This window comes from Protopterus annectens, chromosome 9.part0 (genome assembly GCF_019279795.1).
Source record: "Protopterus annectens isolate FY-2018-M chromosome 9.part0, PAN1.0, whole genome shotgun sequence".
NCBI lineage: Eukaryota > Metazoa > Chordata > Ceratodontiformes > Protopteridae > Protopterus > Protopterus annectens.
The window spans coordinates 1295791770-1295808099 of record NC_056743.1 but is presented as its reverse complement, the minus strand read 5'-3'; the positions used below and the strand labels follow the sequence as shown (position 1 = coordinate 1295808099).

General features: G+C 41.9%; 1 protein-coding gene across 1 annotated transcript in view; it reads right to left on the bottom strand.

Annotated features, from left to right (window-relative positions):
* Positions 1-16330, bottom strand: part of NUDCD3 (NudC domain containing 3) — an 811895-nt gene that overhangs the window by 459059 nt on the left and 336506 nt on the right. The window contains exon 3 of the mRNA XM_044084241.1: positions 5455-5587. Coding sequence (XP_043940176.1) covers positions 5455-5587 — 133 coding nt within the window. The remainder of the gene's footprint in view (positions 1-5454; positions 5588-16330) is intronic.

Here is a 16330-nt window from a genome sequence, read left to right as displayed (position 1 = left end):
TCAGTTTTTCTGCTAGTTTTTGTTCTGTCCAAGTAGTAGCGTAGTTGTCTGTGTATATCCAGGGTGTGCAAAAGTTTTTCCCCTCTATTCTGTGGATTAGGGAAGAACGTAGGCAAGTGAATAGCTTGGTTCAAGGATACCCTAGATACCACCTTTGGCATAAAAGTAGGATTGGTTCTTAGTGACACCCTGTCCTGGTGGAAAATAAGAAAAGGCTGCACTGCCATTAATGCTTGTAACTCAGATACTCTTCTTGCTGAAGTGATTGCCAGAAGGAATGCAGTTTTCCAAGATAGAAACTGTAGATCCACTGATGCTGCTGGTTCAAAAGGAGGTAGTGTCAGTTTCTCCAGCACAAAGTTGAGATCCCAGGCAGGTAGAGGGGGTCTTCTTGGAGGTTTAATATTTTTGATCCCTCTCAGAAATTGTCTGAGGAGAGGGTGTGAGAAGATAGGTGGATCCACAATGCATTCTGCTGAAATTGCTGAAGCATGAATCTTAATGGAAGAATAGGACAGGCCATTGTGGAACAATTCTGCTAAGTATTCTAGGATATGTGTTAGGTTTGCCACTGTGACATCTGTGCCCTTTGATGTGCTCCAAATGAAAAATCTCTTCCATTTAGCTGAGTATGTCTTCCTTGTGGAAGGCCTGTGAGCCTCCAGGATAATGTCCTTCACCCTCTGAGATAAAACAGTTTTATTGGGATTTAAGGAATTTTCCAGGCAGTTAGCTGCAATGTTTTCAAGTTGGGAAGCAGGGTCTTGAAATTGTTCTGCATCAGAAGAAGAGGCCATAGGGGGAGAGGCCATGATTTTGCCTGATACATGCTTCTCAATAATGGATACCAGTGTTGTCTTGGCCAGTCCGGAGCTATTAGTATCACTTTTGGCTGTTCCTCCCTGATCTTCAGTAGAACCTTATACATCAATGGGAGAGGTGGGAAGGCATATACTGTTAGGGCTTTCCAGCTGAAAGAGAGAGAGTCCACCCTCCAAGCTTGTGGGTGGTATGTCCTTGAGCAGAATGTCTTCAGTTGATTGTTGAGTGGGGAGGTGAACAAATCTATCTCCGGCATTCCCCATGTCTTTGCTATGAGTTGGAAGATGTCTGGGTGCAGCATCCATTCGTGTGCATCCATGGTAGTTCTGCTTAAGCTGTCCGCCAGTGCATTTTCTTTCCCTGGCACGAATTGGGCCTGTAGTTGGATATTGAGATTCAGGCATAGTTCCCACAGATTCATAGCCATCCGGCATAGAGGGTAGGAATGTGTGCCTCCCTGCTTGTTTATGTACCACATGACCGTGGTGTTGTCTGTCCTTATTAGCAGGTGTCCTTGTTGGAGGAAGGGTTTGAATGCCTCGATTGCATGCCTCACTGCCAGCATTTCCTTTTGGTTTATGTGCATGTTTAGCTGTCCTTGAGGCCATAGGCCTTGGATACATTTGTCCTCCATGTGTGCTCCCCATCCTCGGTCTGAGGCGTCCGTGGTGATGGTCTGCCTTGGTTTTGGTTTGTTGAAAGGCAACCCCCTGTTGGACTGGCAGGCCTGAGCCCACAATAGGAATTCCTTTTGAAGGCATGGAATGATTGGTATCATGGTTTCTAAACTGTGACTGTGCTGAGACCATACACTCCGGAGGTACCATTGTAATTTCCTCATATGCAGCCTGGCATGCGGTATTAGAATTATGCAGGATGCCATGTAACCCAGGGCCTGCAGGATTTTCCTTGCAGTAAGCTGAGTTTGTCTTGTCAGAATCATGAAGTAATCTGGAAGTTGTTTTTGTTTGTCTTCTGTGAGAAAGGCCATTTGGGTGGTTGTGTCCAGATCTGCACCCAAAAAGGTTATCCTTTGGGATGGTACTAGTCTTGACTTTTGGATGTTGACTGTGTATCCCAAGGTCTGTAGCAGGTGTATGGCATAGGCCAAGTCCTTTATCAAATTTTCCTTGTTGTCCGCTTGTATTAGGCAGTCGTCCAGGTATGGGTAAATTTGAATTCCCTGTAGTCTGCAATGTGCAATTACTGATGCCAGGCATTTCGTGAATACTCTGGGTGCAGTAGATAAGCCAAAGGGCAATGCTGAGAATTGATAATGCCCTGATCCTGCAAGAAATCGGAGGTGTCTTCTGCAGTTTGGTCTAATAGGGACGTGCAGGTATGCCTCCTTGAGATCTAGAGTCACCAGCCAAGACTCCTTGCCCAACATGGGAAGAAGTTGCTGTAGGGTCAGCATTTTGAATTTTGGCACAATGAGATAAGTGTTCAGTGCGGACAGGTCGAGAATAGGCCTCCATTGATTTTTCTTTCTTGGTACAAGGAATAGTCTGGAGTAAAATCCTTGGCCTTGTTCTGAACATGGTACCTTTTCTATAGCTTTCATCTGAAGTAAATTGCTGACTTGTTTTAAAGCCTCTGCCCTCTGATTTGGTGAAGGTTTGGCATTCCGCCTCTTTTTGGCAAAGTGTGAAAGTGGAAGCTGCATCCTTTGTCTATTATTTGCAGTGTCCATGTATCCTTTGTGATATAATGCCAGTTTTTTGAGAATAAAGCCAGCTTTCTGCCCAAGGGTGCTTCTAGTTGATCCCTGGTAGGCGGAATCAGAGTTAAGTTATTGACCCTGTCCTGGTGTAGTAGTAGTTGTTGTTGCTGTTGCACTACTCCTCTGGTTGGCAGGCTGCCACTGACAGCCTCTGTAGGAGCCCTTCGACTGACCTCTGCCTCTAGGGCGCCTGTTCTTGCCTCTCTGGGCTCTCCGAGTCTGGAAAGGACCAATTCTTAGTAGGCCAGTTTCTGCTGAATCTCGGTGGTTGAACTTGCAGGAAATCTTTAACTGTTTGCACAGATTTTGCCTTTTCTTCAACCTTTTTTAAGATCTCCTGAGCAGAGGAGCCAAATAAATTTTGTTTCTCCATTGGAGCATCCAGGAGTTTAGCTTACACATGGTCTGGCAAAGACTGCTTCTTCAGCCAGGCATGCCTACGAATAACTGCCCCAGTCATAGCTGATCTAAATGAAGCCTCCAGTGCATCATAGCCACATTTTAAGAAATTATTACTAACCTGTTGTGAGTTGTGTACCAAATCCTGAAGGGATTTACGGTCAAGGGGTTCAGGAGAAGAAAGTTTCTTATTCAGTTCATCTAACAAATACTCCTGGTACTGTATCGTATGAAATTGACAGTTTAATGCCCTGACAGAAAGAGTTGCAGAGGTATACACCTTCTTTCCCCATCTCTCTAAAGCTCTAGACTCTCTGTCAGAGGGTAGAGGATTTTTGGCAGTAGCGGCCGCAACCCCTTTAGGGCCCTGAGAAATAGTTTCTGGGTCTGCAGAATGGGCTTTATACAAATGGAAATGAGAATCCGGGACCCTGTAGTATCTGTCAGGTTTGGCAGGGGCCGGAGGGAGAGTATCAGGGGCTGTACTGACATCATTATACACATCATCAATTACATTCAGAACAGGAGGTATAGCTAAGGGCCTATGCTGAGGCAAATGCAAAAAGGTCCTTAATCTTTTTCTAGAATCAGAGAAATCCTGACCTTGCCATTGAAAATGCTCTCTCACCAAAGGAAAACTCTTCAGGAGGGGAGGCCGAAGGGATAGATTCCTCTGCATCTGAATCCTCATAAGGCGAGTAAGCCCCTTCCTGGTGGTCTGACAACTCAGATCCATCCGTGGAATCATCTGAGGAGTGTGGATCAGAGGGGTCAGTCCTGGGCCTTTTGTCTGGAGGAGGTTTTGAGGCCCTGTCTGGGTGAGGTTGTGAACCCCTAATTAAGGAAATAAGGTCCTCAGCAAGGCTGAGGATCTGTGAACTAGAGGAAGGCCTCTGGGAGGTAGATTTGGTAGGCAAAGCTTTTGAAAGTTTGGCAGCTTTAGCCCTTGAAAAGGCCTTAATGGACATGGAAGCAGGGGGCCTAGCTGCCCCACGTGCAGGGGTAGAAATGTCCAAAGGTATGGTGTCGGACAATTCCTGAACACTAGCTTCGGTAGGTAGTTCTGAAGCTGACTCAGCCGGGGCCTCTCGGGCCTCGGTGGTCGGAAGTATGGTTTCGGAAGAAGGAATCGCCGAGGACTCTGTTTCGGCCGAAACCGAGACACTCGCGGTAGGCCTAGCCGTGGTTTCAGCCGAAACTGCGGGCCGCGAGTGTCGGTCCTTTTCCTTGCGTTTTTTGACCATATGCGAAGTCGGAGTCTCCAACGGCATTTTATAAGCAAAAGCGGCTCCAAAAAATTCTGCAAACTCCGACTGACGTCTAAGAGTTCATCGGTTGAAGGAGGCACAGGCTAAACAGGCCGATACGTCGTGGTCTGGGCCTAAGCAAGGAAGGCAGTAAGAATGGAAATCCTTATGAGGTACTTGTTTCCCACAAGTTAAACAATTATTTACTTTGTCTGACATCGGCTGAGGCAAGAAAGAGTCCCCAACGGGGTACTTAGCTTTTTTCGAAGTCTTCGGTAGCTGAAATCACTGGATCTGACCGACCGGCACTTGCGAACAGCTTCTGCTTCGGGCACCGTGCGGCAAGAAAGACTGAGGAAAATTGCGTCGGCTGATGCTTTTATACCCCAGATGCTCTGACGTCGCGGAAAGTGCGACATCAGCTGAGGCCAGACCCAGACTTTGGAATCCGGCCGACCGAAGGGCTGCCTGAGGCAGGACAACCCATATGTTATGACTGCAGATGCATCCTTGAAGGACATCTGCAAATCCACATCTACTGTTATGTTAGGGTATGCAAATCTCACTTCCATCTATACCGCAGACTAACAAGTCCCCCACTAGAATGTGCCAGTGGTATCTTATCTCCAAATCAGTGCCAAAACCTGTGCAGAGAGACAATATCAACTTCATGTCTTGATCTCTTCTACTTTAAGGCACAAAATTCACACAGTAATTATCATATCCATCCCTCCCTCTGCAATGCGGAGTCAAATATGACACAGATACAATTCCAGCACCCCCTCACTTCAAAAGCAAGAGTGACATGGTAATAGCCTCACACACACACACACACACACACACACACACACACACACACACGCACACACACACACACACACACACTTCAGAGCAACTGGCAGACATAGTAACAGTTAAATCCTTCATTTTAGAACAAAGGAAAATGATAAGACAGCTCTAACTCCACTCCCACTTAAGAGCTGAAAAGGAATGCAATAATGGTTTCAACCCCCCAACACAAACTCAAAATACAGGACTTAAGAATTCCATCCCTAAGTACCATAACTTAAGATCCAATAGTATCACAATAAATGTTTCACCGTCTTATCAGTTTCAGAGCTGACAAGGAAATCCTTCACATTCTGCATTACAGACAGACAAAAAATATCAGTACAGCATAAACATCCTTCTAGAAAAGTACCAAAAGACACCTACAGGTAGCTTCTCATTTCATTTGGAAAGAATGAATCATTCTTTACCTACCTGTCTACCTCTCACAATGTTCTTCGGGACAGACACTTTGATCTCCAAGTCTGTATAATCCTGTGACCACATATAATTATCCCTTATGGCACCATTATAACTGTCAGAGTTCCCTTGGAAATGCTCCTGAGACCTAGAAGAAAGAAAACACCTTAGTCAATTTTAAGGTAATCATTAAAAATCACCAACCTATTTCAGTTATTTCATAAGAAAAGCTGGAAAAGTAGAATTGCTAAGTAACCTGCAACTACGTTAGGTATCTGCTACAGTAATACATAGCAAAATTTCCACTTTTTCCTTAGCTGTAATAGCCTATGGGTTGTGCTTACTATCCCTAGCATCCAGCAGCCAATTACTTAAGAAATTAACTCTTCCTGGCTGGCTCAGATGCTTGATGTTTGGAACATGGACTGCATATGGCAGCTCTGCTTACACAACAGTCAAAAGAAATGAAGCACCTTTTTTTTCAGTGTAGTTGCCCCCAAAAGTATAACAGAAATATACAGGTATAGGGCACTAGACTGACTGTGCACCTACAATGACATCCAGAAGATTGATGTAAAAATGTTGAAACGATAATGGTCAACATATTTTGCAAATGCTCTAGTAATTACTCTGGAGCAGACTACACCAAAAACAAATATTACTGCAGAGATGCAACCCCCCCCCCGCGCCCCCTCAACACCCCCTGCTAATGATATAGATTAACTCAGGTTGCACAATCCCTGAGGAATGGTAGTATTTCATTACCTAGCAACTGCTGATCACACACACCTGTCAGCCATCTGTTTACATGGACTGAATCATGTTGATCAAACAGGTGTATGCACAGTCGATCTAGTGCCTTACACCCATATATGTATACATGTGGCTTAAGAGAAAACTACATCCTGAATACTCCATATGGAGCCCTGTCTAACAGTAATACCTCATAGCAACTCTCCTTCCCTGTTTACAACCTCTGTCAGGGAAGAAATACTACCTCTTTCAAGACAATGCAGGGAAACTGAATACTATAAGTGAGCATGTTATTGTGTTTCTGTGAAGTGACAATAGCCACGATCCCACTGCATTTCCTCCACAAACCTACCTCCATTCAATGCTTCTATTTCTTGAAGATCAACAGGCTTTAAAATCACGTCAACACCCACTTTACAATTACACAAATCTTTTATATAGACCACTGCAGTACGATAACAGAAGAAAGCCCACAGGCAATAAGTTACAAGACTAGAAGGATGGTGGTGGGGGACTCTACAGAAAAAAGGAGAATAAACTCAAGTATCTATTGTCACAGTGATCCACACAAGTGATCACGAGAAGAGAAGGATTAAACGGAAGGATGGTGGGATGCCTCCTGCAGTCAGAGTCTTCCTACAGTTCAGTGTTATGGGGAGTCACCATAACTTTACTTTCAGACAGTGCAGAGCTCCAACTGTGGGACTATTAAGACAGGGTCCCCATTTAAGTCTTCTTGGAATGATGCCTTTTAACAACACGGCAGAAATCACAGCTGTCTGCATCAGGCTTGTCTAATAATATCAGCAAAGGCTGGCTTCATGGGAAGGATAACCAAGGTGCCCAGAAAAAAGATGCTTCCTAGACTTGATCTGTGCCCAGATGTAGTCATGAACTCAAGCTCTATATAACCTCCTTAAGGAAGGCACTGTTCTGTAAAGAGCTGCAAGACTATGAAGCTTTGCATATCTCAGAAATGAAGCCCCTCTACCTCGAATTCTTAAATGGAAAAACAAAGAGAGCTACAAACTGCCAACAGATTGTGCAAGAGTGCAATTGGCATATGTGGAAAGTTGGACCCAAAAGGGCCAAATGTGTATGTGCACATGATACGGAAAAGCCTGGGCTGAATGTGGCATTCTAAAATTCCTTCTTGGGGAAAATAAACACCCAAAACTTCCAGTTCTGTCAGCACTACAATGTGTGTCAAACACATGTCAAGCATAATGGCAAGGGCTCACCTTGTGAGATCCTCAATCTCCAACAAGCATTCCAAACGGGTGGAGATAGAGGTTCTGGGTAAAAAAAAACCTAGTTCTATGTACCTCAGATTTGCAAATGGATAGCTCAATGGGCTGTTCCCTTTGAGCAGCCTGGCAGATCAAGAAGGAAAGCTAATTAAGCAGGGAAAGATGGTATGTACATACTGAGATGCACCCTCCCCAAGATGGAAACCAGTGCTGTGTTACTCCCAGGTCTCAGGCCTCCAATAAACATGGATAACTGAAGGTGAAATTAACTCCCACTAGTTGGAGATGATCCCAGCCCTTGGGAGATTTGATAGGCAAAGGATTGGCTGCACTCACGTCCAGGACACAAAAGCCCAAGCCACTTATCCAAGTAGGACAACAATTGAAACTCTGAACCATGCTACAATTGCCAAGAAGAATCCTCCCATCAATCTACAGAGGGCCATTCTCCTACAACTCCTCTCACATGTAGAATTTTCAAACAAAATCCAAAAGGAAATGAAAAAGTGTTTTGCCACTGTAGCATGCCTCAAGCCCTGAACTATTGCGCCAATTAAACAAGAAATGGCTGTTGCTAGTATGTACACTACCTCTATGCCAGCAAGGAAGAAATATAGAAAACCTGAAAGAAAATTAACCAGAAAAGATTAAGAGAAACCACTGACTGGGAAGAATCCATCAGCCATTCGGCAAAAAGCAGTTCAAGCTCCAGCTTCGGCATAAGAGATGGCTTCCAGTAATTTACAGGGAAAAATAAAGCAAATATACTCTGAGCTGGTTAAAATAAATGAAACAGTGAAGGAGTATATATCAATGCAAATATCAAAAGTCTGGGAGAACAGAAGCTTTACCTAGCTATTCAGATTAACTGAAAAAAAAAATGCAAAAATCAGAGGCTGAAATGAAGAAAAGGCTGGTTGAGTACGAGACTTCTCAAGAAGAGCTGTTTAAAAAAAAAAAGCAGAGTTAGAAGACAGAGCACACAGAGAAAACCTGATTTTTTTCGGCTGTACCAGAGAAATGGAAGGAAAAGACTATTAATTTTATGAAAGCACAAATGAGCAACTGGACTGGTATTCCACAGCAGGACTGGTTAAATGAAAGGGCACAAGTGTGTACTCCAAACCTGGCCATGAGAAAGCAACCAAGACCTCTATTAGTAAAGATACAAATCATACTAACAGAAAGAGATGATCCTGATAAAACTGTGGTAGAAGGGCAAAGTATTTAAAACTGGGAACAGCAGAGTATTTGTGGAAAATGATTATTCACTGTACACCAAGCAAAAGATAAGCAAATTTATCTCAGCACTCAGGGAATGTCAAGAGGAAGGTGCAAGATTCAAGCTGCTATGTCCAGCTGTCTTCAGAATATTTTTTTCCTGGAGGATCAAAGGCATTTTCTGATGCACAGCACGCTAAGGTGGAAATGTAAAAGTTTATCCAACAAAAATTGAGCAGTCAAACAGAAGGCGACTCTGCTTTTCATTCTTCTGACAATAAAGCTCATACAGGGACTCTGCCACTGAAACCTTTTCCAATGTCGTACAGGAAAATGCTTGAGAGACAGGAAAAAGGCAGGAGGTTAATGGAAGAATCAGAAGTACTTTAGAATTAAACCAGAATCTGGTATTTGGAGGTGGAGATGAACAGGAGGAAGACCACAAACACTGAAATTATTAAATAAATATGAGAATATAAACCATGAGTCACATGTGTGAATTATGGCTTTGCAAGAAAAAGTGGCTAAGGAGGACTGGACTTTTGTTAACTCTGTTAAGCTTATGGGTGGACTGTAAAGGACATACCCCACTTTATGTTATTAATGTTAGAAGGGCACCAAAAGAGGAAAAATAACAGCAAGTTAAACAATTTTTGCTCTTAATAGTATTCAAGATATTTCATGATATAAATTGCATGTCATATAGTAAAGCAGATTTGTGTAGTATGCAGTCGGGGATATCTTCAATGTGGGGGCGAGTCTTTTCAGTGAATGTTATATACAATAAAGATATTTATGTAAATAAATACTTTTTATTTGTTTTAAGAAATATAGGCATTACAACGTAAAAAGAGAAGAAAGGCTGGAAAAAAAACACGTTTAAGTTATTATGCTGAAATCTTGGGCTGTTGAGGTTGGGGATGTGATGTAAAACTGCACTGATTTAATTACATGTAAAGTTGAGACGTTTCTTCTTGTTTCTGGAAACATGACTGTCTGGATTAATCCCACTTGCTCAATCTAAAAACAAGTACTTTCTGTAAGCAAGCAGGCTTGAAAAATAAGACAAAATGATGAATGCCACGAGAAGATTTATTTATTATTTATTTGCATTTGTTAACCGGGTTGGTCCAGCTGGGTAAGAATTACCCTTTTTCAGTGGAGATCCGAGGGGAAAAGCCCCAAACAGACATACAAATACATATGAATAGAGACAAATTAACAATATTACAGAGGAAAACAATATTATGGGTACAATGGATAAGAAAAACAAACAATGAAAGTTTGAGAATATGAGTAAGGTAGGCCAGAGGCATGCATGCAAAAGATTTATGAAAAGGTGTTCTGAGCAAGATCTCTGAATGAAGTTAAAGTAGGCAAAGAAATGATGATTTAGGTGTGGAGTTAGTAGTGTGGGAGTTTTAGGTGGGAGCATGTGAAGGACATTCCCATTTGGAGGAGAGATGGGAGAGAAGCGTGGATTTGAAATTGTTGTGGTTAGGTATATTACGCAGTGGTGTGGGGAGACTGTTCCATAGTTTGGCTATAGTGTGGGATAGTAGTAGTTTACCAGTTGGGTGGATGGGTTTGTGTACATGCAGGAGGTTTTGGCCTGTGGATTCAAGTTTTTTGAATATGCAATGATATTAGTTTGTTTTATTTCTTTAGAAAACTTTCAGTGGGTTAAGTTGTCTGTAGCTGAAGGCAGTTGTGCATTCTGTTCTTAGGTTTCCATGGAAATGAGCTGCCTGTAGGTACCAACAATTAATCAAAAGTTCTGACCACTGTTTGCTTAGGGAAATGTAACATGTAAAGGTACAAAGGCAAGCAGCTCAGTAAAAAATAGTCTGAAGTTAATGGAAGTGAATAAGAGTAACAGCTTCCCTAGCAGCCTGCATATATCAATTCAATTTATAGAACAGTGCAGAGTTTATTTTTTTAAAGCTATGCAATGCACTTTTTCTTAATGTTTCTAAAAGCACACAAGGTGTTTTTTCACATCTTGGAGAAGAACAGAAATAAGAGAAGAACATAAAGCAATCAGGCTAAGTGGAGGTACAGGGTATAACGTGCTTTAGCATGGGTAATATTAACTTTAGGTTTGATAATGCCTGTGAGAGCAGCTCTTGATTTGGGGCAATTGTTCCTATCTGGAGGGTTAAACTATTTTTTAAAGACCTACATAGTTGTGTGTGTTTGTTCTCAGTCAACAAGTTATGTGTGTTCTAAAAATATATTGGGTTTTTTGTTTTGAGGGTTCTTATTAAAACAAGTCTTTGAAAAATGTGACATAGGTTCAAATGGAAATGACAAGAAACAACTATATAAAATATCAACCTGCAAAACATTAGGGTGTGCCTGTAACATAAAAGTTGGAAATACACATTCAAAAAAGCTGTGATGTCTAACAGGTGGGAACGATAACTTCTTATCATAATGGCTATGCTATCTATATTATTTTCGAACATAAACGGCCTTATAGGTATAGACAAAAAGGAAACAGTATTGAACTACATTAAGAAATTAAGAGTTCAGGTAACAATGCCGCAGAAGACATTTGAAAAGAAATGAGCATCTGAATTTAATAAAGGATTTCAGGATGGATGGAATCTGCAGAAAATAGGGCACAAAGGAAAAGGGGGATTACTATACCAATTGCTAGAGCAGCTCAACTAGTGATAAAAGAGGAAAATGTGTAGTTAGTAAGGGGGCTACTGGTAAGGGAGAAGTTTTATGCTGGCATGTATTTATATTTCACCAAAAACTGCTGTTATGGAACTTAAGAAAATTTTGGGGCAAATTAGCTTTCAGCAGGGAATATTACTTTTAGGTGGGGACTGGAGCATGACTTGCAACACTGAGGATTTCTGGGAGACCTAAAAGGGAAAACATAAAAAAAAATATGAAAATACTTGATATGGAAGACATGACCTCACTAGTAGGAACTCAAAGAATTCCCATATTATTGCCAAAGGTACAATAACTTTGCTAGAATAGATATATATTATATTTCATGGGAGTATCTGCATTTAACTGAAAGCTTCCAGTAACCATTTCAGATCATGTACCAATAAAAATGAAGATAAAAATGCAGGGTAATGAAGTAAAAATAAGACATTGGTACTCTCCAGCCTAACTGTTAAAAAGAGAGAAATTTAAGGAATGGGTAGTGGAAATTATTCAAGAGTTATTAGGGAAGAATTTCTGAAGGGGATGAACAGAAAATGGAGTTTAAAATAGAGTAAAAATAAAAGAAAAAGAAATATGGTTAAGAAGTAATCGGAATTAGTTAATGGGGCTGACAAAAGTTAAAGTATTTCAGAATAAGGGGAACTGCACTCAACCAGAACAGGTGCAACTGCTCAGTATTAAAGAGAAAATAGTAACTGTATAATATATTTAGAAAGACTGTTGTTAAGCAATTGTTTTTGATAACTTCACAGCACAAACACTTTTAACACAATGACTTAGGCAACAGAAAGTAGAAAAGGTTATCACCAAACATTGGTTATTTTTCTTGTTATAGACTCCCTAAGATCCTGTAGAGGTATTAGAGACATTTTGGAAATATTATGAACCTCTGTATAAAGTACAGGAATATGGAAATCAAGAAAGAGCACAAATGGAAATATTTACGGAACACTTAATTGTTGAGCCTCATCTATCTCTAACAGTGGCATAATGAGTTAAGAGAGAAGAAGAAGGGACAAAAACTATGATGTTTAATCTAGCTGCAAGTAAGTGTCCAAGAACAGATAGAATTCCAGTGGAAGTAGGGAAGTTAGGAGGGAAGGAAGTGATAAAGATATGGTATGTTTTGTTTAAACAAAAGATATGTTCTCACCATAATGATGTATCTTTTGGTTTCAGAACCGAACTTGGATCGAACTTTAGCCACTTCTTAGACTTTGGATCTGTACCCCAACCCCCCCTTACCCATAATCCTCTCCCAAGCCTCAGATTACCTCAGACTGAGTTTGACACCTTGATATCAAAATATACAAAAGACACAACTTTACAAATGCCTAGAAGCATGACAGAAAAATTATCTGGAGCTAACAGAGAAAAATATCAAAGAGGGAAATACCTCCAGGTCATACCAGGAGATCATATGAACATCATCTTCCAGTGGTAGAGAGAAGGAGGTAGGGTAGGTTGATGAAGGACAAAAACAGACAGTACAGATGCATCGTTATGGGAAGTACATAGCTTTTGCAATGAATGTCTTTTTTTTTTTTTTGTCCCTTCCTCAACCTTCGAGACAGAGTCCCCAGTTAGCATCAATCCAGGGTGGTCTAATGGAAGGATATTCCAGAGTATGGCACAGCCAAATGGTGCTCTGTTCCTACAAAGTATATCCAACATGTAATGAGCTATGAAGCTATGAGCACTGGACCAAGCAGCAGCAACACAAATGACATCTACTGAAGTTCTGGATAAAAAAGCAGATGATGTGGTCTTGGTAATCACAAGTCCTTGAGTTTATAAACATAAGGAGTACATTCAGCGAGCCATTGAGCTAATGTAACTTTAAATACAGATTGTCCCAACTTAGTTTTTAAAAATGAAACAACTGGTCTGATTTCCTGAAAGCTTTTGTTCTGTGGAGATAAAATCACAGCTATTTGTGTACATCCAATAAATGAAGCATATATTCCTCTTTATTGGAAAAATACCGGTAAATTAATGGACTGGTTAAGGGCAAATTCAGAAGCTACTTTCGGAAGAAAGGACAGACTGGTGTAAACAGAAGTCCTGTCATTATGAAAAATTATATCATATGGCTGCTAAGATAAAACCAGAAGTTCTGAAACTCTTCTAGCAGATGTAATGGCAACTAGAAAAATGGATTTCCAAGACATTTTTAAATCAGTCTTTGCTGCAGGTTCAAAAAGATCCTGAGTCAAGGCTTGAAGAAGAATCAAAGTCCCAAGGAGGGGTACAGGCCTTGATAGTAGGCCTGAGCAAAAACATACCTTTAAGGAAGGCTATGCATATCCTAAAGGAGGCCGATGACAAATGATATTTGCCTACAAGAAACATGGAGATTGCAGCCAGCTGTACTTTGATTGCACAGTAAACTTGGGCTCCATTATGAAAAATGGAAGCCAGAAATTACAACATTGCTGCAATGTGCACTGAAAAGGGTATACATGTTTTTCTGTTAGCCCAGATAGAGAATAGTTTCAATTTGCTCTTGTATATCTTTGTAGTGGAGACTTTTTAACAAGAACTGAGAATCTGTAAAACCTGGGAAGAAAGCCTAGACTGGTCTAGCCATCACTGGAAGTGCAGAAACCATGCAGTCAACCTGAGGGCTTGTATGTCTAAGTGAGGTAAGCCCAGAAGGTTAAGACAGAAGGCCAAAGGAATGGGAACCATACTTGTCGAGGCCCAAATGGGACAATGAGGATCACCTTGCTCTTTAGCTGATGAGCTTTCTGTAAAAACATTGGTATGAGAGGTGTGGGAGGGTAGGCATAAATGAGTCCACAGGGGCCAATTGTGGATCAAAGCATCCCTCAGTGACACCCCCTCTTGGAGGATTAGGGCAAAAAAACTGTTGAATTTGGAATTGTGGACAGAGGTTAACAGGTCACAGCATGGCTGGCCCCACTGGTAAAAACCTGCTCTGTCACTGACAGGTGGGGAGACCACTCATGAGGCAAAAGAAAAGATCTCAAGTCTGTCCACTAAAACAGACTTCCCTGGAATGTGCAATGCTAAAAGAAAGTGATTGAAAGAGATCATCCATTGCCACACTCTCAATGCCTCCTGACACAAGGGTTAAGAACAGCCTCCCCCCGTTTGTTGATGTACTGGACCACTGCCATGTTGTCAGTCTATATAGCAATCGGCCCCCTGAGGTAGGATGTCTTAAAATGCCTGCAACACTAGAAGGACTGCCCTCATCCCTAGGATGCTGATGTGAAGGTTGGCCTCCTAGGGGGACCATGTGCCTTGAACTATCTGTCCCAGATAATGCCCCCCCACTGGGAAGTGTCCATAGTAGTCACTGTGGCCTTGGGCAATCGTAAAACAAAAGGGGAGGCCCTGCAAAATATCAGGTGCACGGACCCACCAGGATACATGCTGATAGCAGATCTTTGTGATTCAAATGGGAGATGTCATGAGATGTCAATTCATAAACCAGTGGACTGCTAGTGTCCACTGTAGTACTCTTATGTAGTATTTCTCTAAAGGTAGAAGGGTTATGTTGGCCACTGAGATGGCTTTTTTCCTTTGATGGGGGTTGTATATTGGGAATTTTTTTGTGGGTGAATGGGTGGGGGAAGGGAAAAGGGAATGTAATATCCTTTGGTAATTACTTCTGCAACCACACATCTTTGGTGATGGATGTACAGCTTCGGGATACAGAGTTAGGCGCCCTCCAACTACTGCCAAAGTGCAGTAGTTGGGTAACCATTCAGGGGTACTGAAAAGGCTTCTCAGAAAAGTGGCCTCTGTAGCCTTGGTTTTGCAGGCCTCCTCTACCACGTGTGACATCTACAATTAGATTCCCCCAGCAACAGAGGAGGGAGCTCTATCTCCATAGGAGTCCTGAGAGAATCCTTGTGATTTCTGGAACCACATCTTTTTACCTCCTTTCTGGTTTCTTGAGAAGGTCCTCTCAGGACTAGAAAAACATATTCCTAAGGCAGATAAGGTGTTCCCATCCTGTTCAAGCCTGGAGAGAGAGTCTCTAACTTTGGGTCCACATAATATAAATCCAAAGGGTGTACTAATGAAAGATGTCTTGTAAGGTTCTGCAGAGTTGCAAAGGCACATCCAAGGTGTGGCTTCTAATGGTAATACATGAACCCACTGCTCTTGAAACATCGTATGTAGTGTGTGAAATCAGATACATAAAGGTATTTGATAGGTACTGAAGGGTGGCCAATTGCAAGGAGACTGTCTTTTGATCCTCCACTGACATGGACCTTGAGAGGGATTTGGTAAGCTCCTTCATCAGATCCCTTTGAAACCTGGTGAAATGTGCCAAGTACACAAGTAGGAGAGGGACAAAAGCGAGTAAAGGTGTTTGTGTTGGTCCAAAGCTCACAAATCCAATGGCAGATGGGGCCGGGAGTACTCCTAAATGAATTTGGGTCCAGAGAAATTTTCTCATCATCCTGTCCACATCCTCCCTGGATACGCTCCTTTTAGACTTGAAGGACAAGGAGCTAGATGAAGAACTTAACTCTGCATGGAGTCTCCTACAGAAAAGAAGGGGGTGTAGCTTGGATGAGATCAGCTCTGGAGAGAATCTAGGTTATCAAAGGGATGGAGACTTGGGAGCCAAAGTCTACAGATCCAAAGAACTGTCTGGATCTGGTGTCCTACAAATTCTGGCTGGAGGAGATGAATGAAGAGAACGTTAAGGAAGAGTTTTCTCACTCCTCTGGCTTGTCTTTGGCTTTCTCTCTTTTTTCACTCTGATGTTTTTCTGCCAGTTTCTGAGCAGAGAGAGGAGCTCTAGATATAGAGGAGGAAGGCAACAGACCTTCAAGCATTAATTTGTTCCTAAACCATTTCACACCTTACTTCCAAATGTGCAGCCCCAAGACAGTACACACACACTCGGAGTGGGCATCAGAGTAAGGTATTTTATATCTACAAGAGCAACATCTCTTGAAACCAGTAGGTTTATCAGACATTTTGCAAGA